The 27533-nt window shown below is 50.2% G+C and overlaps 1 protein-coding gene across 1 annotated transcript in view; it reads left to right on the top strand.

Moving 5' to 3' along the window:
- MYO5C (myosin VC) overlaps window positions 1-27533 on the top strand; it is a 95217-nt gene that overhangs the window by 48460 nt on the left and 19224 nt on the right. The window contains exons 17-32 of the mRNA XM_008268992.4: window positions 1479-1565; window positions 2059-2170; window positions 2913-3124; window positions 7921-8086; window positions 8386-8532; window positions 9377-9541; window positions 10717-10810; window positions 13619-13682; window positions 14305-14485; window positions 17151-17244; window positions 17535-17598; window positions 17680-17760; window positions 18762-18942; window positions 20917-21010; window positions 22176-22239; window positions 24058-24226. Of these exons, the coding sequence (XP_008267214.3) occupies window positions 1479-1565; window positions 2059-2170; window positions 2913-3124; window positions 7921-8086; window positions 8386-8532; window positions 9377-9541; window positions 10717-10810; window positions 13619-13682; window positions 14305-14485; window positions 17151-17244; window positions 17535-17598; window positions 17680-17760; window positions 18762-18942; window positions 20917-21010; window positions 22176-22239; window positions 24058-24226 (1975 nt within the window). The remainder of the gene's footprint in view (window positions 1-1478; window positions 1566-2058; window positions 2171-2912; window positions 3125-7920; window positions 8087-8385; window positions 8533-9376; window positions 9542-10716; window positions 10811-13618; window positions 13683-14304; window positions 14486-17150; window positions 17245-17534; window positions 17599-17679; window positions 17761-18761; window positions 18943-20916; window positions 21011-22175; window positions 22240-24057; window positions 24227-27533) is intronic.

Genomic DNA, 27533 nt, shown 5'->3' with positions numbered 1-27533 from the left:
AACTTATTCAACACTCTCCCAAACAAAAACATAGTATGCATACTTTGCAAGTACACATAGAACATGGACCAATATAGACCATATGCCAGGCCAGAAAAGAATTCTCAATAGGTTTATAAGTATCAAACTCATTAAAACTTATGTTTTCTGACCACAACAAATTGAATTAGGAATCAATGGTATGAAGCCATCTGGAAAATTTCAACAATTCAAAAGAATCCTGTCCTTTAAGTAAAGCGTTAGCACAACCCCTCTGGCTAAGCCGCCTCATCCGCAGGGTAAGCCTAGAAAGAAGAGTCTACAACTAAAAATCACTCAACTGATGAAGCCAGACCATTTACTTGAATATAAGAGTTTGTGTGAGTTTGTAGAAGAAAGGCTGGAGAGGGTTAGAGATTTGTCCTCACATGTGGTGGCGTTTGACTCTGGACTGAACATTGGTGCCCGCTGGGGTATAAACTGTGATGACTATGGCTGAGAGTCACCAGCAGGGTCAGACCTAAGCTGGAGAGCCACCTCTTGGGTGTTTTGTAAAGGAAATTAAAGCACCGAGTGGGCTCTTGTGTCAAAGAACCCCAAAGCCCAGGTCCTCTGACACTGTATGCAGCAGGCCAACCACTGACGCCTCAGCCAGGGGAGAAAGTAGGCGCTGAATTGCAGCACGCAGGCAGGGAGTCAGGGCAGCCATCGCTCAGTTCACAGACTCAGGTTAGAGGTGGTGAAGCTCACAAGTCAGGGTGGAGCAGTGCATGATTAATTTGTGTTCAGGTCTCTGGTCTGTCCACAGCACTCAAGGCTCCTCTTTGGTCAGTGATAGGAGGCCAGCAGGTTCTTCTGAAGAGGCCGTGATGATACAGTGGGCTCTGCTCTGTCTGGGGTCTCTGGGTAGATTGGTTATTATTTTGTGTGATCAGGGTCTGGGGTTCCAGGGAAGTTTCTCAAAAGAGAGTCTAGATGTAGGTGTTAACTCTAGAGGGGATCATTGAATTCTGAGTTAATCGAGTGACCTGGGGTCTTGTGGAGTTGGCTGATCCTTGCACCTCCTATAACTTAGTGAGCCTAACTTTATTTTGTAAGGAGTTGACTTGAATCATCAAAGTGAAGCTAGAGAAACTGCAAGCCAAGAGAGAAAGAGGGGGCCTGAGGAAGTCTACATCAAAGGCCTTCGCACTGGGGCTGTTTCCCTTGGGCCAGACGAGCTTGCCCATTTCTTTCCATTGACTGTCGTTGGGAGGTGCCCCCAAGGCCATCTCCACCACCAGGCCCTCTCCCTGTCACTTTCCGCATATCCCTACTGCAGAGGCACTGCCTTCCCTGGACGCTCACCAGCTGTTGATGCACCTGCTGAGTGCTTGGCGTAGGGAGCACAGGGTGGGCTCCTGCCATACAGCTCACAGCCCGGGCAGCTGCACTCCACCTGCTTCTGGGCATATTTGTCAATTTCTATGTCAGCGCATCACGAAACCGTCTCCTTTAAGGTTCGACTCCAAACGAATTGTGCAGCAGCTGCGAGCCTGCGGCGTTCTGGAAACAATTCGCATCAGTGCGCAGAGCTACCCTTCCAGGTATGTTGTTGGTCCTTGTTTTTTGGAGGAAAAAGGCCTGGCTTTAGTCTGTGCCGAGAACTGAGGGTGTGCCCGCCGTGTTTTTGGTCACACACTTCTGGTTTCCATAAGGTGCCCCCAAGCTTCCTCTAATGGTCCTGTGGGAAGACCAGAGAAGGGGAGACATGGGCCGTGTGGGGGACAGAGGTCATCATCACCCCATCATTCTATCTCAGCTGCACGTTATGGTCCCCAGTGTGCTGGGAAAGGGAGCTGAGGGCAAGGAAGAGGCTGATTGTTGGGCTCGGGTATGATAAAAGCAGTCCGGGAGCAGGTAGGTGGTGAGGGTGGCCTTGGTGGTGTCCAGGGTGTGGGAGTCTTAAAGGTCAATGCCATCATCACCAGAACAGACCCCATCCCTCCCCCCACAGCAACAGCAGCAACTGCTGTGTCCACAGATACAGGGAGCTTCCTGGCTAGCGCACCCAGCTTAGACTCCGCTTCGGTTTTCCAGGTGGACATACATCGAGTTCTACAGCCGCTATGGCGTTCTCATGACCAAGCGGGAGCTCTGCTTCAGTGACAAGAAGGAGGTGTGCAAGGTGGTTCTGCACAGGCTCATCCAGGTCAGTCTCCCTCGCTGCTGGCATCACAGGCTCTTCCCAACAAGCACAGCTCCCAAGTGTGTGTGTTCATCTTCACCTCCCAGTCATGAGTGCCTAAGAAGAGAATGCGCCCCAGGCGTGCATATGTGAAGGAGAGGGTAGCAGACTAGCTCTCTGGAGTGTGAGCTCCCGACAGCGGGAGTCTCCTGTAGCCACCCACATGTGAACCCAGTGTCCCCCAGGGTTCTCCTGTCCCTGTCCTTCTCCCACAGTCTAATCCAGTCTTCTGTGGACCTGGTTTATAGGATGTAAGCCAAGTAAGTTCCAGACGTGAACCCAGTGAGGATGTAGATTATCGCCAAAGTGATGAGTCATGGTGAAGAAGTTACAATGGCCAACAAAAGTGACGAGTCATGGTAGGGAAGTTATGACGGCCAGTCAGAAGGACAGTGAATGGAACCCAAGACGAAGACAGAATTTTTCCAGGTTCTACTGTCAAATCAAAGCACAGAGAGGCCCAAGTTCTCCAGCTGAGAGCACTGAGAACATAGACATCCCTTTTACAGCTGGCTCCTCACCCTAAGTTGCAGTTCCTCCTCCAAAATGCTTCAGATAACTCTGCGAATAAATTTCTAGACCATGATCAGAATTTCCTGCTTCATGTCGAAAGTTTCTGAGGCCTTTGGCTCTGTCAGTGTCTTTTGAAAATATTACGGAAAATCAGAAAAGCTCTATTTCTGATGACTTCATCTTTGTCCTGCAGGATTCCAATCAGTACCAGTTTGGGAAGACCAAAATTTTCTTCAGGGCAGGGCAGGTGGCTTATTTAGAGAAACTCCGGCTGGATAAACTGAGGCAGAGCTGCGTGGTGATCCAAAAGCACATGCGAGGCTGGCTCCAGAGGAAGAAGTTCCTGCGCGAGCGCCGGGCTGCCCTGACGATCCAGAAGTACTTCCGGGGTCAGCAGACCGTGAGGTCAGTGGGACAGGAGGGCTGGGCTTGCTGCACGGCGCCAGGGCGAGGGCGCCGGTAAGGAGGTAAGGACGAGGGACCTTTTTTTTTTTTTTTTTTGGCACAGCTTTTTATTTTTTATTTTTTTCTGTTTTGTTTTTAAGTCAGTAAAAGAAACTGGGTGCTAGAAGCTGCCGTGGTCTAAGGAGCAGCAAGTTTGTGCATTCTTCGTTTGTTTAAATATGTTTAAATGATCACACTGCTGGCAGACCTCATTTGCATGAAATTCTGCACCATACATACTAATTGTAGTAAAGTTATTTACCCACCATCGGGGGTGGGGGGAATTGCTCTGGAAGATAATTTTCATTGGAGTATAACCAAACTTCGTTAAGTGGATTGTGGCAACATTATAAATGATATGAAAAATAACATTTTTAAATATTTATTTTTATTCATTTGAAAGAATTACAGAGAAAGGTAGAGACAGAGAGAAAGGTCTTCTATCTGCTGTTCACTCCCCAATTGGCCACGGTGGCTGGAGCTGCACCTATCTGAAGCCAGGGGCCAGGAGCTTCTTCCGGGTCTCCCACGTGGGTGCAGGGACCCAAGGACTTGGGCCATCTTCTACTGCTTTCCCAGGCCATAGCAGAGAGTTGGATGAGAAGTGGAGCAGCCGGGACTAGAACCAGCGCCCATATGGGATGCCGGTGCTTCAGGCCAGGGCTTTAACTTGCTGCACCACAGCACTGCTGGCCCCTGAAAAAAAAAATAACATTTGACCATCAACTTAAGAAAATAGTTTGCCTATACAAATTTTTGTACTTTTTAAAAAGGCGATATAATCTACTTTCATATGGTCCTCAGAATTAAAGCATGATGAACAGGAAGGAAAGGAAAAGAATACAACTGAGTGCTAAGGCAAAATATCTTGCCAGAAGTAATGAAGGTAGGCCAGCGCCGCGGCTCAATAGGCTAATCCTCCACCTGTGGCGCCGGCACCCTGGGTTTTAGTCCCGGTCGGGGATTCTGTCCTGGTTGCTCCTCTTCCAATCCAGCTCTCTGCTGTGGCCTGGGAAGGCAGTGGAGGATGTCCCAAGTGCTTGGGTCCTGCACCCACATGGGAGACCAGGAAGAAGCACCTGGCTCCTGGCTTCAGATTGGCACAGCACGCTGGCTGTAGCGGCCATTTGGGGGGTGAACCAATGGAAAAGGAAGACATTTCTCTCTGTCTCTCTCTCTCACTAACTCTGCCTGTCAAAAAAATTTTTTTTAAAAAATGAAGGTAGAGTATACACTAGATATCAAGTGCAGAATTTCACAGGGCCAACAAGCTAACAGTCTATTTTTCACTTACACAGGCGAAGTGGATTTTGCAATTACCAGTTGTGTTAAATGCACCACATAAAGCTCCTAAAATTGATACTATAAGGCACCACCAAGTTTTCCAGGCTGCAATTGTGCATAATTTTAAAATGGTTTTCTTAAATTTATTTATTTTTTAAAACATAACTGGTGTACTAGCTCAATAGAATAAGTATTCCAGATTTGGGGAGGGATGAAGAGGGAGATACTCAGAAGCCTTCACCGAACCCCCCAACTTGATCATTGTGGATTAAGGGTGTGCTTTGCGCATGTGGTTAGTCAGTGACACCAGTCTGATGGATCTTCCTTTCTGCACCAAACCAAGACAAGGGGCCTTGGTGCCACTCCTGGAGCACAGGCGTGGGAGGAGCAGCCCCTGTGGGGGACAGGAGCCTCTTGAGGCGAGGAGGGTGCCGCCCTCGGGAAGGTGATGCTGACTCTGCCTGGGGTCCCCGTGGGGCAGAGCTGTTGCATAGGACCCTGAGAGGATGAAGCCCAGGTCAGGGTGGTGCTACAGAGGGTCAGCGTTCCCAGCGAGACCAGGGCGAGGGTCCCTCCCCCACGAGAGCTGAAAATGTCTGATGCAAATGGAGTCCCAGCAGAGCCCCTGAGTAAAGACATGGGGACTAGCTACAGGGCCTCCTGCCTGCAGCAGTGTGGGGCAGACTCAGCAGAGGGGGGCCATGGCAGGATCCCAGAGACCCCCTGGGTGAGGGGAGGGCAGCTCAGCAGCCACCCTGACCTCGCTGTCCTTGGGGATCCTGAGAGGCCCGCTGCAGGCCTGCGGTCATCCTGTGACTTTCTGTGGCTTTGCTGCGCCCACTGAAGGGCCTGGCACGGTGCGTTCCCAGAGGTTGCACTGCACGGGCCCACAGGCAGGCAACCTTCCCACCTACACCGGGTGTTTCTGAACGGCTGCCCCAGCCCTGCCTCGGGTACCCAGGGCAGCTGAGAAGGCAGGTGTTGACAGGTCAGCCTGCAGCTCTGAGCCTGGTCTTCCACAGTTTGGGGCCCACCTTCCAGCGACATCTGGGCTGGCACACTTCATACGGTCAGGCTTGTTGCCTGTGCCATGCTCCCGGGTTCAGTGGATAACAGCAGTCTGTAGGGCAGGAAGCTGCAGCTATCTTCTACACCAGCCCCACACTGCTCTCCATTCGGAATCAGCCAGATCTCATCATTCTACTCCTGCTGGCCTCTTGCTAGTGCTCTACTCATTCCATCGGTGCCTGCCCTGGCCTAGGCCTCCACTGCGGTCTGCCTGACTCTCTCCAGCGTGGTCCTCCACTTCTGCCTTTCTCTCCAGTCCCCCAGATTCAGGGCCTGGTGGAGCTACTGCTCTGCCCCTGCCTTTTGTGCTCCAGTGGCCCCTGTTTCCTACAGAAGAGCGGTCCTCTGGGCCTTCACCTGCATCCACAGGCATCAGTGTGTTCATAAGAGTGGGAGCTCCTTGAGGGCGGGACCATAGTTGTTGGCCTCCCCCAGGACCTAACGCAGTGGCCATCACAGAGTAGGTGTTCTCAGTAAATAAATGAAAACTTATTCGAGAGGCAGAGCAACAGAGCAAGGGGGAGTGGGGAGACAGACAGACAACAGAGCGATACCCCTTCTGCTGGTTTACTTCCCAGATGCCCGCAGTGGCTGGAACTGGGCCAGGCCAAAGGAAGGAGCCAGAACTCAATCTCAGTCTCTCACATGGGTGGCAGAGCCTCCGCCTGCTCCCTGAGGGTCTGCATTGCTGGGAAGCTGCAGTCAGGAGCCACACCCAGGCATCACACTCAGCTGCTCTGATATGGAATGCAGGCACCGTAACCAATGGCCGATGCCGGCCCCAGTTCATATGCTTCTAAAATAGGAGAATCCCCACTGTTTTTCTACCTTTATTGACTTAATTACCTCCAGGTATCCTATATTCTAGCAATTCCAAATCCCCTTTTTTCATTTTAAAAAAATTTTATTTCTTTATTACTTATTTGAAAGGCAGAGCAATACAGAAAGAGACAGAGACAGAGAGGAAGAGATATCTTCCATCTGCTGGGTCACTCCCCAAGTACCCACAACAGCTGAGATTGGTCCAGGCTGAAGCCAGGAGCCTAGAGCTGTATCCGGGTCTCCCACATACACAGCAGGAATGCAAGTACTTGAGCAAACACTCGCTGCTTTGCAGGGTATGCATTAGGAGGAAGCTGGATGTGAAGTGGAGCAGGGACTCAGACCCGGGCAATTCGCTATGGGAGATGGGTGTCCAAGCAAGGTCATGGCCACTGTGCCAGACAGCCGCTACCAAATTCCCGTCATCTGAAAATCTCCGGCACGGCCCCCGCGCCGTGTCCCATGCTGGTGCTTTCGCTGTCTACAGAAATGCTGCTTTCCATCAGGGCTGGCTCACACGCCAGCTCTTCCCAAGCAGAACGACTGTGCTTGTCCTGTGTTCTCGCTTACAGATCTAGCTAGCAGCTATTTTATTTTTCCTCTTTCTTAGCCATTTGTGAACCTGTCTGCTCTGTGACACCGTAAACTTCACTTGGCAGGAACTTTATCTTTTCCACCAGTTTTTTTTTTTTTTTTTAAGATTTTATTTATTTATTTGAGAGGTAGAGTTACAGACAGTGAGAGGGAGACACAGAGAGAGAGGTCTTCCATCCACTGGTTCACTCCCCAAATGACTGCAATGGCTGGAGCTGAGCCAATCTGAAGCCAGGAACCAGGAGCTTCTTCTAGGTCTCCTACATGGGTGCAGGGGCCCAAGCGCTTAGACCATCTTCTACTGCCTTCCCAGGCCACAGCAGAGAGCTGGATTGGAAGAGGAGCAGCTGGGACTAGAACCAGCGTCCATATGGGATACTGGCGCCGCAGGCAGAAGATTAACCTACTGCACCACAGCACTGGCCCCCCAACCAGTTCTTTAGACAAGGATCCACAAGCTTTTTCTGGGGCTGAATGGATAATAATTTCTTGAGGCTTTGGGGCTTCCAGTTCTGTTGCAAATATTCAGATTTGTCATTGCCTCCTCCAGTGAAAGCAGCCTTGGAGAAATATGTAAATAACATGTATGGCTGTGTTGTGGTCAAACCTGACAATGACAGGGGACATTGGATTTGGCCATCAGGCATGGCTTACATGCTCCAACCAGCATGATTTCTTGAATGAATGAAATGAATGAATGAGCAAGTACAGTGCCAGTGCACAGTGTCTTTTGTCACACTCACTGAGGGCGCATGAGGGAAGGGGGCGGATCCACCTACATAGGAAGCCTGTGAAAGTTCCCAGGTGCTCCAGATGGATCCATGTTCAGATCTGGGCAGAGGGGAGAGGTCACCAGGGACAGGCCTGGGCTAGGCATTAGGTAAATACTTCACGTGTGGCGGAGCTTGACATGGGAGCATCGCTTACGGGAAGTCGCTGCTCTGCGAACTCCCAGTCCCTCTACATTCTTTTTTTCTCTTTAAACCAAGGAAAGCGATCACTGCCGCAGCCTTAAAAGAAGCGTGGGCAGCCATCGTCATTCAGAAGCACTGCCGAGGGTACCTGGTTCGCAACCTGTACCAGCTGATCCGCGTGGCCGCCATCACCATCCAGGCCTACACACGCGGATTCCTGGCGAGGAGGAGGTATCGCCAGGTACCGCAGGGACCGCGTGCTTCCTCCAGACGGGTTTTCCAGGACGCTTGCTAGTTTCCATCAGCAGTGGTGCGGTCGCTTTTCTGGGTGCAGACCTGGCCGAGGAGCAGGGAGTTCTGGCAGGAGAGGGTCTGTTCAGATGTCTCTCAGCCTGGGGCCAGGGGCCTCCGAGGGTGGATGCCAAGGGTGCCTACGTTACACTGGGGACTCCTCTGGTCATTGCATCTTCCAACACGGGCGGGGTTGGTGCAAACCACAGTGGAGAGGCAATTTACATTTCCCAAAATCTTGTTCTGAAGATGCTGGAGGAACACAAGGCCGTGATCCTGCAGAAGTACGCACGGGCGTGGCTCGCCAGACGCAGGTTCCAGAACATCCGCCGATTTGTGCTCAACATTCAGCTCACCTACAGGGTCCAGCGTTTGCAGAAAAAGCTGGAGGATCAGGTAGGGGTTCATCGCGCATCCGTCATTTCTGCTTTCCCTAGCGTAGGTTGATTTTGTTCTGGACAAGTTCTTTAGCTATGCTGTGAAGACTTAGGCCTGTGGTAAGAGGTTCAAACAGTTTGGAAGGACCACCCAAGCTAGAAAGCAGAGCCACATCGTGCAGGGTTCGGGGCCATCACAGTGGCAATGGCATGGCAACACGAGTGTCTGAGGGGACATGCGCACCATGGCAGCGACCAGGGCCCGCTGCGAGTCCGGATGCTGCCCAAGCCCTGCTTTAGGTCTTCGCCTGCTGGGCGACTTCGGCAGTAGAAATCGATCATCTCGGCATCCTGGAGGTGAGACGTCCAGGATCAAGATGTAGGCAGGGTTGGTTTCTTCCCAAGGCCGCCCGCTCGGCTGGTGGACACCGTCTTCTCCCTGTGTCTGTTTGTGATCTCCCCTCTGTGTTCTCCAAGCCATCGGCTGTTCTGAGGACAGTCCCCCCACAGGGGGCGCTACCCCAAGGGCTGCCTTAAAATATCCTGAGGTTCCAGGGTTACGACTTCAATGTAGGAACTTTGGGAGGGACACGACTCGGCCTGGAACACTCGGGTTGTCCCGGAACCCCAGTATTACACGGGTCCCAGGCCAAAAGAGCCACAGCTCGGCAGGACAGTGGCCTACCAGGGCTACCTCCCTGCCTTCACTGTGGTGAGCAGGCTAATAGATGCCAGCACCGCTGGAAACCTGGTGGGCGTGAACCACCCTCCACCAGGTACCCGGTCCAAGTCTGGGTGCAGCGCATGGAGCAGCTTCTTGGTTTTGGGTCAACCTCTAACTGTCTGAGGTTCCTTTGCTCTAGAACAAAGAGAACCACGGGCTGGTGGAGAAGCTGACCAGCCTGGCTGCTCTCCGGGTCACGGACACGGAAAAGATTCAGAAGCTCGAAACAGACCTGGAAAGAGCGGCCGCCCACAGGAGGAATTACGAGGAGAAGGGGAAGAGATACAAGGACGCTGTGGAAGAGGTCAGCGCTGGTTTGTGACCGAGGAAATGCGCGGGACCCTGGGTGAGACGGGCGTGGCAAGTGGAATTCTGCAGAGCCAATCAGAGCAGCCAGCCGCTGACCTGTATTAAGAAGGGAGCCTGCCCTGTGCGGGGAGGGAGAGCAGAGGGCTAGGGTCCAGGGGAAGAGGAGAGGTACAGCACAGGTGCTCTCTTCCCGTCAAGATTTGCAGATGCTGGAAGGCCCGAAGAGCCCTGGCTGATGGCTCCCCTCTCTTACAGGATGACTTCGGTCCCCTGTCACTTGCCCACTGGGTCTGTGCCCTGGGAGCACCCTCCTCCAACAGCAGTTGGGGGTGTAGTGGAAAGAGCAGTAGACATCAAATTAGTTGTTCTGGGTTCAACTCTTGCCATTGCTGCTGTCTGGCTGAACAGCTTGGGTCCACTCTCTCACCCTCTCTGAGCCTTAGTCTCCTCAAACATAAATGGGAATGACAAAAAGGGGCTGGCAGAGCTGTTCTGAGGCTAAAACTGTCCGATGAAATCGTGATCTCTGTTAGCCCTCACTTTGTAAAGTCCTACAGCACTCAGGGTCGGCAGCCTGGAGCCCCAGAGGGCATCCCTCCACCCTCCCTGGGACCTGGGGCTTGGGTGCACTGGCTCTGCTGTTGCTAGCGTTGCCAGCAATGGCTGGTATCAACAGTGAGCACCATGGGGCCCCTACTGCCAGCCCAGTAGACACTTTACCTAGGAAAGATGAATTAATAGAGATTCTGCTAAGACCACATATCTGTCCTGAGCCATAGCAGTCTCAGAGTGTGACTCCACATTGCATCATAAAGCAAGTAATTGTGTCGTTTTAGGTATGTCAATCCTCCTGGCTGTTGAGACTCTCAAGCGAGGGACTGGCGTTTCCTTGATGTTGGGAAGCCCTTGGATTTAGTTGTTTCTCTTTGGTCTCAGCCATAGCACGGCCAGGTTGGGAACAGCACCTGCTCTGAAGCCACTGGGAGCCCTCGCACATGCAACCAAGTGCAGCGTCTTGCAGTGGGCTGGAGCCTGCTGTGACCTGTGGACGGGACTGGGAAACAAATGCGAATTTAAGAATATACAGCTTTCGCCGACAACAGCAATGGTGATAAAACGTGAAGCCAGGTTTTCAAACTTTTTTTTTTTTTTTTGCCTTCTCTTTGCTAGAAACTGGCCAAGCTTGAGAAGCGTAACTCAGAGCTGGAGCTACAGAAAGAGCAGCTGCAGTTGAAGCTTCGGGAGAAGACTGAAGAGTTGAAGGGTAAAGCCCCCCATGGCCAATAAGCCTGGCGTTCAGTTCAGAGTGGGGTGGGGCCCCGTGTGAGAATCAGGGTGTGGAGTGCACACTCATTCGTGCAAGCAGCAAAAATAGCTGAATTGAACTTGTCGAAATGACTCCCTGCTGACTCCAGCTTTTGTTGGCTAGCGTGGGAATCCCTGCCTGTGCCCCCGAGGCTTCCGGCCCCTTTACAAAGCACGGACGGTCCCAGAGCTTTCGCATCAGGAAACGTCAGTGTGTCTGCGTGGGCATGGGTGAGAGGGAGGCGTGGGGGCGGCAGGGTGGTTCCGACATCTGTATTTCCTTAAACTCCTGTGCCAAGACGGCCAGAGGCCCTGAGCGGCGCTGGGACGGCGCAGAGGCAGCGGAATGCTGCAGTGGTGTTTATGGACTTGCAGAACTAAGTGGTAGTCCTGGGGCTGCAGGAGGGGCCGACCTTGAAACCAGTGGGGATCCCTTTCCTTTGGGGGTGTGGGGAAGCTCCCCTGAGCCTCGCTCTGTCGGACTGTAGCTTTCCAGCTCAAAATAAGAACACTTGCAAAATGCCGGAAAAGGGGACAGACAGTGGCTCTTGATGGGATAGCGTAATCCGTGGTCCTGGGTCCTCTTATCCAGGGTTCTTTCCTTGAGCTCCACCACGGGGGCAGCAGGGGCCCAAGGGCCAGGCCTGGGGACCGCCCCTGTGGCTCAGGTCCAGCAAGTGGTGGATGCCGTAGGACCCAGGGCCGCACAGGGCCTGGAAGGAGCATGTGTTAGTGAGGAGGGAGTAAGCACCCTGAGCCCAGCTCCACAGAGCGGGAGAAGCCATCGAGATGCCCTCCCGTGGGCCTGCGTGCCCCTCCCTGCCTCTCCAGGAAGAGACCAGGAAAGCGTCAGTGATGACCGGAGATCCAGAGTAAACCTTGAACCTGAGTGAGGGAAGGGCTTGCCCATCCTCCACCCTCTTTGTTACAATACACTCCTCTTGGGTGGTCGTTTTTGGTTTTTTTCCCTCCTGATTTCTTCAGGTAGAATTTCTCACAAGAACATTAAATTCTCAGAGGTGTAACCTGAAAATATATACTTGATACCACTGGCGTGTTTAGGTGGGTAATGTTATATCCTCTTCTGCAAAGCACCTGACAACTTTAAACCCAGTGTGGATGAAGCTGCTTCTCGTGGGGGTCTCCCTACCCATGGCAAACCCTCCTCTGTGAACAGCCCCAACCTCGAGCTGCCCTCGTGACCTGTGACCCTGCAATGTTGGTGTTGCCTCTTCTCCTCGACTTCGCCTTAACCTGAGGCCCCTGCCCTTGGGAAGAAAGTCGCTACTGAGAGCTTCTTTAGCCCTTCTGTAAATGGCCCGCAATGACAGGAGCCAGAATTGAAGCGATGCTGTGGGGGATTCACCCCTGAAGTTGTGTGAAATATGCTGGCTTCTGGGGTTTAAGGTTTACGCATTTTCCCCGGGGTTTTCTGGTTTACTTGCCACATTCTGACGCAGTCCGTTTTGATTCAGCTGTGTCGGGCGCTGCATTAGACAAACTGTTAAACTGTTGGCTCTTTTTAAACCAAGTCATTTGGAGAACCACTGGCGCCACTTGCTCGCTGTGCTCCCCTCTGGGCTGGGGCTCAGAGGTGAGACAGAGCTCAGGATGAGTTGTCAGCTGAGTGCAGATAGGAATGTCATGCTTTGATGGGCTGCGTCCGCCATTGCCCCGGATACCCTGTGGTGCAGCCGTGGGATGCTCTGAACACTAGTGATTGTTTCCTGGTTGTCCACTGGCCCTTGACCTACCGACTTGGTGACTGAGACACTCCTGTTTCACTGTCACAGCTGCTTTTGTTGTTGTTATTTCCTGTTCTCCAAATGAAGACAGAAACTTTATTATTATTATTATTATCATTACTATTATTATTATTTAAGATTTACTTATTTATTTAAAAGCATTACAGAGAGCCAGAGACAGGGAGATCATCCATCCACTGGTTCACTCCCCAAATGGCTGCAACAGCAGAGCTGGGCCAGTCCAAAGCCAGGAGACAGGAGCTTCCTCCTGGTCTCCCACGTGGATGCAGGGGCCCAAGGAAGCTGCTTCTCCCAAGCGCATTAGCAGGGAGCCGGATGGGAAGTGGAGCAGCCAGGATTCAAACCAGTGTCCTTATGGGATGCTGGCACTGCAAGCAGCAGCTTACACCATGGGGCCGGCCCAGAAACTATATTATATTCTTGGTTTTCATAGGTGAGTGGTTCTCAGCAGGGTTCCTTGAGGGACAGCTCATGATGTCGGGAAGCATCTTGGCTGTCAGAACTGCAGCAGAGGTGCCCTGTCTCCAGAGGGTGGGACCCAGAGATGCTGTGCCAAACCCTACACGCAAGACAGCTCCCTGTCCTGTCCACTGTAGGAGTTATCCAGCCCAAAGTGGAATAGTGCTGCAATTGAGAATTGCATAGTTTGCTTATTTTCTTATCAAAGAATAGCTGTTTATTTTTAATACGAGTTACTCTCTGAGCCAACTTATCTACTTTAATAAAACAAATGGCATTCAGTAGCATTAAAGTACTATAATGAAGCTATTTATTCATAGATTTGAACATGGAAAATTTGTGAGAATTATTATTTTGAAATCCCCTTGTCTATATTTCTAGTCTCTTAAAAAAAAAAAAAAAAACGCTCTCATCTGCAGTCCCATTAGGCGTAAGTAGCACCTGATTATTCCTAACACTTCCCCTCTCATGAACTCCTCGGGAGACAATGAAGGCATTTGTTTGGCGGAGAAGCTTCAAGGGGCGTTTTCCTCTCTTCACAGAAAAGATGGACGGCCTCACCAAGCAGCTCTTTGAAGATGTGCAGAAAGAAGAACGCCAGAGAGTGTACGAAACCTCCCCGGCCTTAAAGGCGCCGCCTCCTTCCCTCTGCTGGCTTAGGTCTTGCTTCTCAGCTTGCAGACAGCAGAGCGGGCTCCGAGTGTTTTTAGGAAGAGAGAGACTGGCGTGTCAGCTGAGTCCCCCAGTGCACGCTCTCAGACGACGCGAGGCTCTGGAGCTGTCTGTCTGTCGCTGGCTGCATGGACGCCGTGGGCCCCCTGGAATTACAGGGTCGTTGGAACTGAGGAGGAGCCAGGACTTGACAGAACTTGCCAAAGTCCTTGCTGGGGGCAGTGGTCCATCCCTTCAGGGCACTGCGGGATCCCAGGGGCAGCTTCTAGAATCCGGTGCCCTCAGCGGGAGGGTGTCTAAGTTCAGCCGCCCCATCCCACACTCCCCGTGTGTGATCGTTGTGGAGCCACACTTCTCGGGTCAGAGGTGTAAGAAGTTGCCTTTTGCCTCAGGGGACTAGGGAATGGCTTGCTAAAAATGAGACCGGTGCCCCCCGGGACAGCCAGAGCAGCTCCTACTTCACCTGAGTCCGCCCTCCCCGGTCTCCTCTTTTCGGAATAATGTGTCCAGGCTGTAGAGATGATTCAACACTCTCCTCTCCTCTCTTGCTGCCTAGGCTTCTTGAAAAGAGTTTTGAGCTGAAAACACAAGGCTATGAGAAGCAGATCCAGTCTTTGAAAGAAGAAATTAAAGCGCTCAAGGACGAGAAAATGCAACTCCAGCAGCAGGTGGAAGAGGGGCGCATCACCAGCGATAGCTTGAAGGGGGAGGTGGCCCGGCTGAGCAAGCAGGCCAAGGTAGGGCTGCTCACCACTTTTTAAAATAAATTATTTACTTTTTTATTTATGTAAAAAGCAGAGTGACAGAGAGATCTCTGGTTTGCTCTCCAGATGGCCACAACAGCCAGATCTGGGCCACACCAAAGCCAGGAGTCTGGAACTCCATCCTGGTCTCCCACATGGGTGGCAGGGTTCCAACTACTTGGGCTATCACCTTCTGCCTTCCCAGGCACAGTAGCAGGAAGCTGGATCTGAAGCAGAACAGCTGGGACTTGAACTGGTACCCGTATGGGATGTGGGCATCCCAAGTGGTGGTTTACACCTGTCACTTTTAGGTTGAGTTGTTTGACCTTTGCCAGAGACAGTAGCTCCAGGTTCCCTTGGGGTCAGACAGTTAAAAGCATCTGTGTCAAGTCCAAAGGTGAAAGGAGCCTGGTTGCTCCAGTTCTCCCCAGGATTAACCCCCACACTGCCTCTGATTCAACAATGATTGTATTTCATAATTTAAATTCCACTTCCTTTTTTTCTTTAAAAAATTAATTTATATATTTGAAAGGCAGAGTTAGAGAGAGAGAGAGAGATTTTATCTGCTGCTTCACTCCCCAAATGGCTGCAGCAGCCAGAACTGGGCCAGGCCAAAGCCAGAAGCCAGGAGCCAGGATCTTCATCCGGGTCTCCCCATGGGTGCAGGGACCCAAGCACTTGGATCATCCTCTGTTGCTTTCCCAGATGCGATAGCAGGGAGCTGGATCGCAAGTGGAGCTTCTGGGACTTAAGCTGGTGCCCAAATAGGGTGCCGGTGCTACAGGTGGCCGCTTAACCCTATATGCCACAGCGCCAGCCCCAAAAGCCAGCTCTCTAACTTTTTTGAAATTACATTTGTATCAAGTTATTTAAATATGTTGGCCTAGGGAATACTTCTAAATGAAATTAAGAACTGAGGTGAGCCTTTATTATGTAACCCATCATGTTATAAGTCTATAAATACCTATATTAGAATTAAATTACCAAATTGTCTGACTCTTCCACTAAACTGCTATCAGAAAATCCCCTGGGGGGCCGGCACCATGGTTCACTTGGTTAATCCTCCGCCTGCAGCGCCGGATTCTGTCCCGGTTGTTCCTCTTCCAGTCCAGCTCTCTGCTGTGGCCCAGCAAGGCAGTGGAGGATGGCCCAGGTGCTTGGGCTCCTGCACTCGCATGGGAGACCAGGAGGAAGTACCTGGCTCCTGACTTCAGATCGGCGCAGCATTGGCCATACCGGCCAACTGGGGGGTGAACCAACAGAAGGAAGACCTTTCTCTCTCTCTCTCTCTCCCTCTCATTCTCACACTGTCTAACTCTACCTGTAAAAAAAAATAAAAAAGAAAATCCCTTGGAACAATGACCTATTGGCATAGTATGGTGAATAAGAGTAGGTTGTGCATCTCAAAATCATCAAGAGTAAGTTTCATATGTTTTCACTGCAAAAATGATTTGAGGTGACAGATGTTAGCTTGATTTAATATCACACATTATATTCATAAATCATAAATCGCTTTGTGTACCATGGGTATATATAACTATAATCTGCCAATTTACAATAAAAATAAATTATTAAAAAGTTTAGGCAAAGTCACACAGAAGAATTTTTTAAATTGCTTAATCATACATAGAATACTAGTGGCTACTTGTATTTATCATAAAATACATATAAAAACTTCTGGGAAATCTAATCAGAAGCTTTTGACAAAAATTAAAATAAAAAAATGCAAGGATCCATGGTTGGATAATCAAGGCTTGGCTGAATTGTTTTTCCTGCCCAGAAACTTCAACCTGTGTGTCCCTATGTTCTTAAATAGAAAGCTTTTCACTGTAAAATTACAAAGCTTTTATGCTTCCATAGACTTTCTATCTGCTGTTTCACTCACCAGATGGCCACAATGGCCAGGACTAGGCCAGACTGAAGCTAGGAGCTTCTTCTAGGTCTTCCACCTTGGTGCAGGGGCCCAAGGACTTGGGCCATCTTCTACTGCTTTCCTGGGCCATAGCAGAGAGCTGGATCAGAAGTGGAGCCCCCAGGACTTGAGCCAGCACCCATATGGGATGCCGGCACTGAAGGCGGAAGCTTTATCCGCTATGCCACAGTGCTGGCTCCAGGTCACAGCATTTTGAGCGGTTAGAAATGCTCCAGGGGCCAGTGTGTGGCCTACTGGTTAAGTCGCCATTAGAACACCCCCGTCCCACTTTGGAGTCCCTGGGTTCAATTCATGGCTCTGGTTCCTGACTTCAGCTTCCCGCCGATGCAGAGTCTGAGAGACAGTGGTGATGGCTCAAGGAATTGGGTACCTACCACCCACTTGAGAGACAAAGGTTGAGTTTGCAGCGCCTGGTCTTGGCCCTTTGGTCACTGAGGGCATTTGAGGAATGAGACAGCAGGTGGGAGCTCTGCCTGCCTCCCTGCCTGCCTGTCTGTCTGTCTGTCTAATCTATCTCTGTCTTCTGTTTCTCTGCCTGTCAAAAAAATTTCAAAGACATGTTTCAGGGCCAAGCTGTATGGGCAGTGATGGTCTAGTCTAGTGAGATTGTTCATGAAGAACGGCAGTGCGGACGCCTTGCATTGACATACGTCCTGTGACAGCCCTTCCTTGGTAAGCATAATCACTGTTTGTTTTCCTCCTGGTTCTGCCGCTGGTGTGATTCAGACAATCTCTGAGTTCGAAAAGGAGATAGAACTGCTTCAGAGCCAGAAGATAGACGTGGAAAAACACGTGCAGTCACAGAAACGGGAAATGCGAGGTAACAAGTGCGGGTCCCTCGGTTCATGAGGTGCAGACTGCGTCATGTGAGTCCCTTGATTCCTGTGTGCCCCGCTGGATGTGCCGCCCGGTTAGCCGCCCAGCTGGATATGCGGTAGATTTGGTTAGTGGGTGGGTGGGATAGCTGGTTAGTTAGATAGCGGAAGCTTGGTTGGTTGGTTGGTTGGTTGGTTAACTGGTTAATGATTTCCCTGGAGACTGTGTGTGGCCCTAGCGAGGCAGCGAAAGGAGAAAACCACACGCAAATGTGGTTTCTTTCTTTTCTTCCAGAAAAGATGTCAGACATCACCAGACAACTTCTTGAAAGCTACGATATTGAAGACGTGAGAAGCAGGTGAGCACTTTTGCATTGGCAGACATTTAAGAACACAGAGACCACGAGAGGCCTGATGGATTTCCTCTCATTGCTTTGCAGGCTCTCCGTGGAAGACTTGGAGCATTTGAACGAGGATGGAGAACTTTGGTTTGCTTACGAAGGCCTAAAGAAAGCAACACGGTTAGAAAGAAGCCTCTGGCCAGCGCCGCGGCTCAATAGGCTAATCCCAGTCGGGGCGCCGGATTCTGTCCCAGTTGCTCCTCTTCCAGGCCAGCTCTCTGCTGTGGCCAGGGAGTGCAGTGGAGGATGGCCCAGGTGCTTGGGCCCTGCACCCCATGGGAGACCAGGAGAAGCACCTGGCTCCTGGCTTCGGATCAACGTGATGCGCCGGCTGTGGCGGCCATTGGAGGGTGAACCAACGGCAAAGGAAGACCTTTCTCTCTGTCTCTCTCTCTCACTGTCCACTCTGCCTGTCAAAAAAAAAAAAAGAAGCCTCGACTCTCTCTTGGATTTTTCAGAGATAAGTAGATGATTGGAAAGTCAAAAAAGTTAATCTTAGAGATCTGACACAAAAAGCAAACTCAGTAGGATTATCTAATAAACATTGGAAACACTTCTCTGAGAATTAAGTAATGCATTTCATGATGAAGAGTGATCTCTTTATGGGATAAAACCATAGTAAAACCCTAGCCTGCATGGTGAAAACTGATTGTACCATCTAAGTCGGCCAGCATTACTGTGGATATATGAATATGTTTACATTTATACTTAAGGAGCCTGTTGCATTTATTTAAAGTAATATACTTTTTACATCAGTTTTAGACTCAAGGCTGTATTGGTGGAAAATACAGAAAATTCTAAGCCCATCACCCCTACCTTCCACCCCCATACACAGTTGCCCCCCATCGAGGCCCCCCAACAAAGTGGCAAGACTTATAATATGTGAACCTGCACTGAATCATCACCATTACCCAGAGCCCGTGAGCTCCATTCATGTTGTACATTCTGTGGGTTTTGACAAATGTATGATGACATGGATCCACAGTTGTAGTATCAGAGAGAACATTATTCTTCAAAACCCTTAGAGAAGAAAAGTGCAATTTCAACACTTTTTAAAGCAAATGGCAAAGAGATTTTATTTTAGAAGTTAATGAAATGGCCTTTTTCACTCTCTTGACCAGTGTTCTGGAGAGCCACTTCCAGTCCCAGAAAGACTGCTATGAAAAGGAGATAGAAGCTTTGAACTTCAAAGTGGTGCATCTAAGTCAAGAAATCAACCACCTGCAGAAATTATTTAGAGAAGAGAATGACATCAACGAAAGCATCCGTCATGAAGTGACCAGGCTGACGTCAGAAAACATGGTATGGCCTCAGCCATGGGTCCCAGGCATGGCTATTATGCCGGAGACATTATTCAACAGTGGAGGAAAATTCAGTTTCTTGGCAGTCAAACAATGGAGAGAAGTTATTTTTTCCAGGAGTGAAATAACTGGCTTAGAAGATAAAGCTATCAAATGCCCTGGGCTTGGAGAGCACCTTGATGTGAGGGTGTGTTGGCTTACTCCAGGATGGTGGGTCCAAGTTCTTGGTCGAGCAGGGGGCAGGGCAAGGAGAAAGAATGTTTATCAATCTATATATTTAAATCTAGCCCTACCCCACTGAGATATGGGCAAAAAGCTAAGGCAAAGTGGATCTCTCCAGAGGGCAGCTTGTTCAGAATGTCAGTCCTATGCATGCGCTAGATGGCACCTGTTCCCAGAATTTCCTCCTCCATGATGCCCCTTCCTTCCTGCTCATCCTTTTTTTCTGACTCATGCCTGCTGGCATAGAGAAGCGCTAAAGGAACTTCCACTCTCTGTCTTCACCCTGCCTCACGGTGGCCATTGCTCCCCGGGAGCCAGTCCGACTTCTCCCAGGTCACCTGCCTGTACTTCCTCCACCCCCATCCCATTGACTCAGCAATCGCCCCCCTCTGCCAGATGCCTGCCACCAGCACAGTCCACCTGCACAAGCCGAGCACCTGCACCTCGCTCAGTGTCTCCGCAGCCTCCTGTGACAGGAACCGCTCCCACCCCTTCCTTGTTGGGTTCTTGGCTTCCAGGATGTAACGCTCCTCTCTCTCTCTCAGCTCACCTCACTGGCTAATCCTTCTTGGCTTCTCCTCTGTCTCCTCCTCTGCCCAACCTGAGAAATCTCGGGGCTGTGTCACCAGGTGAGGAGTCAGGAGGTGGACGTGTAGAACAGTTGTCAAGGACTTTCATAACTGGCTCTGTTCCTTGGGTGAAACTAATGAGGGATTTGCAGAGACATACGATTGCGCCATCAGACCAGTGGTGTTCTTGGGGACTTCTGAGGCATGGGTGCACTTATCAACTTGGCCAGTGGAAAAAGTGTTTCACCTCACTGGGAGTGGAAGGGATGGACATTCAAAGAAATATGCAGGTCGTGCAAACAGCTGCTTACTAGTTAAGATGCTGGTTAAGGTGCCAGTTAAGATGCTCACATCCCAAGTTGGATTGCCTGGATTTTAAGCCTGGATCCAGCTCCAAATTCCAGCTTTCTGCTAATGCGAAGCCTGGGAACCATAGTGATGCCTCAATTCCTGCTACCCACGTGGGAGATGTGAATTGAGTTCCTGGCTCCTGGCATTATCGCAGCCCAGTCCTGGCCATTGCACGCATTAGGGAGTGAATCAGGAGATGGGTGCTCTCTCCCTCTGTTATCTGCATCTCTCTGTTTCTCTGTCTCTCAAATTAAAAAAAAATAATACAGATAGACAAACATATAGGATTGCAGAACATACAAAACATATTAAAATACTTTTCGTAACACCTGGCAAATAAATGTTATAAAAAAAACCTATGCATGTTTTTTAAAAATGTCTTTGCATCAAAATAAACTTTTAATTCCATTTGCCCATGCACTGTTTGAAATAACTTTATACTGGGTGATTCTAGACCTCTAATCACAGAGCAGGGCATGGCTTGGAGTTCAGAAGTCCCTTTGAGGTGGCCTCTTCTTTCCCAGAGGTGGAGGCCACATCTCTGAGCTGGACCCACAGAGGCCACCCACGTCTCTTCACACAGCCCCGCCCTCAGCCCAGCACAGGGTTCCGTTCCCACGGTGTGCATCCTTCTACCCGAGTTGTAGCCGGGAGAGAACCAGTCCCTCTGATTCCTTGATTCTGGAGTTGAAAACCAGAGTGGCGGTCCAGCCCTGCACCTTGGGTCCTGTTACTCAGCCTGTTCCACAGGCTAGACCCATCACTTGCATCTGAAACTGTAAAGTTGATGGTAGAGTACTTTATATTCTAATATTTATCATTCTTCTCTAAAGATGATCCCAGACTTTAAACAGCAAATTTCAGAACTGGAGAAACAGAAGCAAGATCTTGAAATCCGCCTGAGTGAGCAAACTGAGAAAATGAAAGGTAAGTGAAACTCTCCCGCGCTGGCTTTTAGGAAGAGTTCCCTGCATCCAGGAAGTGACGTAGAAAAGTCATTGCAGTCAGGGATTTTCAACTCTGACTGTCCCCAGAGGCAGACAGGTCACCTAAATGTGAGAGGTGGGCTGGGTGCAGGCTCTAAAAAGGGCCATGAGTCATTTCAAGGGGGCAGCTGCCTCCAAGAGCCATTGAGTGCTGCCAACTCGGAATGCAGGCACTAGTGTTGCTGGATTTTCCTATTTTTAAAGAAAATCCAGGAGCCCATATTTTCATGTGAAAAATAATACTTTTAGAACAACAGTCTACTCGGGTGGACACTTGGCTCAGTGGCTAAGACACCACTTGGGGTGCCGGCATCCCATGTTGTAGTGCCTAAGTTAGGGTACTGGCTCCAATTCCAGTTCCAGCTCCCTGCAAGTGTGCACCCTGGGAGACAGCAGGGCATGGTTCAAGTACTTGGCTTCCTGCCACCCACATGGGAAACGCAGATTGAGTTCTGGGCTCCTGGCTTTTGCCAAGCCGTAGCTGTCTTAGAAATCTGGGACGTGAGCCAGCACATGGAAAATCTCTATTTATCTGTCTTTTATTTTTTTCTTTCCTTAATAAGTACATTTTAATAATATTCTAACTTGCCGGCGCCGTGGCTCACTAGGTGAATCCTCCGCCTGCAGCACCGGTACTCCGGGTTCTAGTCCCGGTCAGGGTGCCGGATTCTGTCCCAGTTGCTCCTCTTCCAGTCCAGCTCTCTGCTGTAGCCCAGGAAGGCAGTGGAGGATGGCCCAAGTGCTTGGGCCCTGCACCTGCATGGGAGACCAGGAGGAAGCACCTGGCTCCTGGCTTCGGATCGGCGCAGTGCCAGCCGTAGCGGCCACTTTGGGGGTGAACCAACGGAAGGAAGACCTTTCTCTCTGTTCTCTCTCTCTCACTGTCTAACTGCCTGTCAAAAAAATAATAATATTCTAACTTTAAAAAATTAATGAATTAAATAGAACCAGGTATAAGAAATTTTTAAACAGTGTTCAGACCAAACAAAACCTAACCTCAGATGTAATATAGTGTACAGAACCTTTGATTACTGAAAATAACCCCAAACCCAAACCAGGATGCAGTGATGGGGCCCCTGCAGTACTGACAATTACTCTTGCCATAGGAAAACTGGAAGAGCTGTCCAATCAGTTAAATCGCAATCGAGAAGAGGAAGGGGCACAAAGAAAGTAAGTGTTACTGGGTTTGTACATCAAGTTCATGCTCACATAATGCTTTTGTTGAGATTGTACAATATACCAAAATGTGTTATTAAGCTAAAAAAGCCAGATGTTAATTCATGTGAGTGAGTTATTTATTTATTACTGTGCAATTGGGAAGAAAAGAGGCACAGTGGGTCCCCACTTGTCTGTGGTTTTGCTTTCTGCAGTTTCAATTATTTGTGGTCTAACACAGCCTGAAACTATTAAATGGAAAATTCAGGAATTAACAGCTCATACATCTTCAACAGCTTTCATAACTATTTTATGATACATTGTTGTGATTGTTCTTTGTTATGCTTTATTAATCTCTCACTGTGCCTAGTTTTTTTTTAATTTTTTTATTTTATTTTTTTTGACAGAGCGGACAGTGAGAGAGAGACAGAGAGAAAGGTCTTCCTTTTGCCGTTGATTCACACTCCAATGGCCACCGCGGCCAGCGCGCTGCAGCCGGCGCACCGCGCTGATCCGATGGCAGGAGCCAGGAGCCAGGTGCTTTTCCTGGTCTCCCATGGGGTGCAGGGCCCAAGCACCTGGGCCATCCTCCACTGCACTCCCTGGCCACAGCAGAGAGCTGGCCTGGAAGAGGGGCAACCGGGAAAGAATCTGGCGCCCCGACCGGGACTAGAACCCGGTGTGCCAGCGCCGCAAGGCGGAGGATTAGCCTAGTGAGCCACGGCGCTGGCTCACTGTGCCTAGTTTTAAAATTAAGCTTTATCATAGGTTTGTATGTATAGGAAAAAGCATAGTATAAATAGGATTCGGCACTATCTGCAGGATCAGGTGTGCACTGGGGACCTACGAGCATATTCTTTGGAGATCAATGGGACCACTGTACCTGTGTACACACATGCGTGTTGGGAGGAGACTGAGAGAAATGAAACATTGGTCTCTTCCAGGGAGGGTAGACGCGCAAAGGAGAGAAAGAGACTTATTCCCATGGTATTAGGGGGCTTCAGAAAGTCCGTGGGAAAGGTGTATTATGAAAAAACTCTGTGTGAACAGCAAAAATGTCTGCACTGAAACAAACACATCCTTGAATTCCACTTCTCTGTGAACTTGTTGAAGTCCCCTTGTGCTTGTTTTTGTACTCATGGAATGTTATACCCCATGCATGAATCATCTGTCCAAAAAGGGGTCAAAAGTAGATTGTGTGGGAGAGAACGGAGCTTTGGTTAGCAGACTACTTAGGGTAAGAGTTGAAGCTCACACTGATAGAAGATCTTCATTGCTGAGCCCCTCAAGGCCCTAGTGCCCTGGTGGAGCCCTGTGGGGAAAATGCTCGGCTTTCCTGGCAACCTGTTGAGCCGCTGGGTTTTCTAGAAGCATGAACGGACACTATGCATTCCTACAAGCACTTTTAGTCATGTGACTGTCAGTAGGATCTGGACCAAATGAGGACCCAGGGTAGCGGAAAAGGGGGGAGGGGAGCAGCATTCTGGAGCTCTCTGGAGATGCACCCTCTTTTCCTCTTCCCCATCCCTGAGCATCCGGGTCCCAGGCTGCTTACACAGGAGGTGGTGGCTGGGCTGTGGGTCACAGGGTGTGAGTTTCTGTGGGTGCCCCAGGGGGCTGCAGTCGCTTATCCGTCATGGTGGCTGGAGCAGGCCGTGGCATTTTTATATCCTCAGCTGTCCTGGTCTCTCTTCAGCCCCCATCAAGGACTCTCTATTTGGGTACTACCTGCTTTATGCAGAACTTGACCAAGGTGTTTTCCCAACTTGGAAATATCGGTCCTTCTCCACGGTGGTCATGCTGATGCTGAAAGTCCCTCCATGCCTCTCTCAGGGCCATAGAAACCCCAGGTGAAATGCACACCAGAGAGAAAGAGAAGCTGCTGGGTAGCATCCAAGAAACTCAGGCGGCTGGGGAGCCCTTGAAGGAAGGGCTTGAAGATGAAAGTGAAGCTGCCCGTAAGAGCCAGCAGGAAGCAGCTCGTCTCACTTTGGAAAACAGGGTGCGTTTTCTTTCCTTTTCTTTTTTTAAAGATATATTTATTTATTTGAAAGGCAGGGTTACAGAGAAGCAGAGACTTACAGAGAAGCAGAGGCAGAGAGAGGAAGGAAGAGATTTTCTATCTGCTGTTTCACTCACCAGATGGCCACAATGGCCAGGACTAGGCCAGACTGAAGCTAGGAGCTTCTTCTAGGTCTTCCACCTTGGTGCAGGGGCCCAAGGACTTGGGCCATCTTCCACTGCTTTCCCAGGCCACAGCAGAGAGCTGGATTGGAAGTGGAGCAGCCGGGACTTGAACCGGCACTCATATGGGATGTTGGCACTGCAGGCAGTGGCTTTACCCCCTACACCACAGCACCGGCCCCACAGGGTGCATTTCTAACTTGTGGGTGGATGGCTGTCTGGGCATAGTCGCTGCTCAAGGCAGGGCTGAGTAGCCCATAGCATATGATTGACAGTTGTTGATGAAAACTTGTTCCATCAGTCAGATTGACATCAGACAATCTCAAAAGACAGGAGGTCTCTGAGGGGGCTTCTGCAGGGGGCCTCGGGACTTACCAGCCACCCCAGGGAGGGTCAAAGGACAGGTGGCACAGTACAGAGCCCTTGGGTCTGAAATGAAGATGCCCAGCTTAGGGCGCATGGAGGCTAAGAAGGCTGCTGGGTGAGTGGACAAGTGCTGTGCTGAGCAAACTTACCCCCTGTAGAGCCCCAAGCTTTGTCTAGGGTACGGCTTTCCTGCAGTTTTCAGTCAAAGTACTCTTCTAGGACATGATCTTGATAGTAGGTGGACGATTTTTAAAACTTTTTAAAGTCTTCTCCAAACTTCTAAGGGCCTTACCAAAACAAAATGTGGTGACCCTCTGTCAATTCCCAGCAATTATTTTGGAATTGCATTGGCGTGTGCAACCCACAAGACTGAGAACCCTGAAATAATGGGGAGGGGGCAGGCAGGGTCCAAGGCCATGGTCAGCCAGGACATGCTCCCAGGCTCTTCGGGGTCATCTCACAGGCAGTCCAGGGGAGGGTGACATCAGAGTCAGCAGTGTGAGGATTTAACCCTGAAGAGTAGATGAAGTTACTTTCATCTCACAAGGAATCCGGGAGTTTAACATTCACTAGGAGGCGACACATTCCCATCAGTGATAACACCTTTTTGAGACAGGTGCAACTCTCTCAAAAGCTAGAGTCCTCACATCATGCCAAATAAGCACTGCTTGCCTTCTGCACCTGCACGCAGCCTGGCCACTGGGTAGAGCCAGCAGTGAGGGAGAGGCTGTTCTGTGGGTGGGGAATGCGAGGGTACTTCAAAAAGTTCATGAACAATGGAGTTAAAAGAGAAGTTTGTTTTGGTCTAAAATTTTTTGAAATCCATACACCAAAGGGGGTTCCAGAAAGATCATAGAAGATGCATATTGTGAAAAAATTCATGTTTCAAGTTATTTTACACCAAAAGAAACTTCTCTTTTAACTGTTTTCCTGGGAACTCTATGTTGCATGGGTTTTCCTTCCATCTCCAGCTGTGAGCTGGGCCAGTCCTTATGAGCTGTGTGGGAATGGGTGAGTGCTGCTGATGCCCTGGAGCACAGTGGGGTCCTGCGCACAGCCCTCCCTGGAGTTCCTCTGTGCCTCTGGCTCAGCTCCCAGGCAGGAACAAGGAAGCCATCTGTCCCACAGTGCACAGGGGAGGCAGCATACCTGCATGTTCATTTCAACAAACTCTCCCTGCACCAGTGAAAAGCCTCAGTGTTCCAGCTGAACACATGAATACAATTTTTGTAAATCAGGGAGTGGATTTTTTCTACACGTGAGACTTGATCGGCATTAGTGTACCCAGGACTGCCCTGACCGGGTGCCCTGGCCAGGTGCCTTAGAACACCAGCCACTTGCTTCCTCACAGTTGTCTGAAATGCAGGTGTCAGCAGGGCCACACTCCCTGCAAGGTGACCAGTCCTGTTTGCCTCTTGCAGCATCCAGAGTGTCTCCCGGCATCCTTTGGTTTGTGGCAGCTCTACTCCAACTTCTGCCTCTCTACATATGGCCTTCTCTATGTATACTCTTTTAGCTTATTTATTTCTCATTTTATGTGAAAGGCAGACAGAGACAGGTACAGAGACACAGAGAGATCTGCTGGTTCACTGCCTGCAATGACCAGGGCTGGACCAGGCCACCACGGGATCCAGGCAACTCAATGCAGGTCTCCCACGTGGATGTCAGGGACCCAAGTACTTGAGCCATCATCTTCTGCCTCCCAGGGTGCTCATTTTTGGGAAACTTGACCTGAAATAGAGGAGCCAGGACTTAAACCAGGCACTGTAGTGTGGGAGGTGTGCGCCCCAAGCAGTGTCATAACCACTGTACAAATGCCCACCCTGCTGTGTGCTCTTAAGGATGGTCTCGTGGGACTTGGGATCCACCCTAATCCACTGTGACCTCATAGCAGTTCTTAGTTACACTTGCAAAGACCTATTTCCAAATAAGCCATGTCCTAGGGTTCCATGTGGATGTGAATTTTCAGGGCACACTGTTTAAGCCCCTCTGTGGTCCTTTGAGTCACAGAAAATCCTTATTTAAAAAAGAAATGGAGAGGCCGGCGCCGCGGCTCACTAGGCTAATCCTCCGCCTAGCGGCGCCGGCACCCCGGGTTCTAGTCCCGGTCAGGGCGCCGGATTCTGTCCCAGTTGCCCCTCTTCCAGGCCAGCCCTCTGCTGTGGCCAGGGAGTGCAGTGGAGGATGGCCCAAGTGCTTGGGCCCTGCACCCCATGGGAGACCAGGAAAAGCACCTGGCTCCTGGCTCCTGCCATCGGATCAGCGCGGTGCGCCGGCCGCAGCGCGCTGGCCGCAGCGGCCATTGGAGGGTGAACCAACGGCAAAGGAAGACCTTTCTCTCTGTCTCTCTCTCTCTCACTGTCCACTCTGCCTGTCAAAAAAAAAAAAAAATGGAGAAAAAAAAGCTTAGTTATCTTATCATTTGTCAAATAAGTTCAAAACTAAAACTAGTTATTATTTTATCTGTCCAGTCCATAAAGATCTTTTTTTAAAGATTTATTTATTTATTTGAAAGAGTTACACAGATAGAGAAGGAGAGGCAAAGAGAGGTCTTCCATCCGCTGGTTCACTCCCCAGATGACTGCAACAGCCAGAGCTGTGCTGATCCGAAGCCAGGAGCCAGCAGTTTCTTCTGGGTCTCCCACATGGGTGCAGGGGCCCAAGGACTTGGGCCATCTTCTACTGCTTTCCCAGGCCATTGCAGAGAGCTGGATCGGAAGTGGAACAACCAGGACTCAAACCAGCACCCACATAGGATG

Source organism: Oryctolagus cuniculus, chromosome 12 (genome assembly GCF_964237555.1).
Source record: "Oryctolagus cuniculus chromosome 12, mOryCun1.1, whole genome shotgun sequence".
NCBI lineage: Eukaryota > Metazoa > Chordata > Mammalia > Lagomorpha > Leporidae > Oryctolagus > Oryctolagus cuniculus.
Note: the sequence above shows the minus strand (reverse complement) of the source record. Positions and strands in the feature narration are given on the sequence as shown.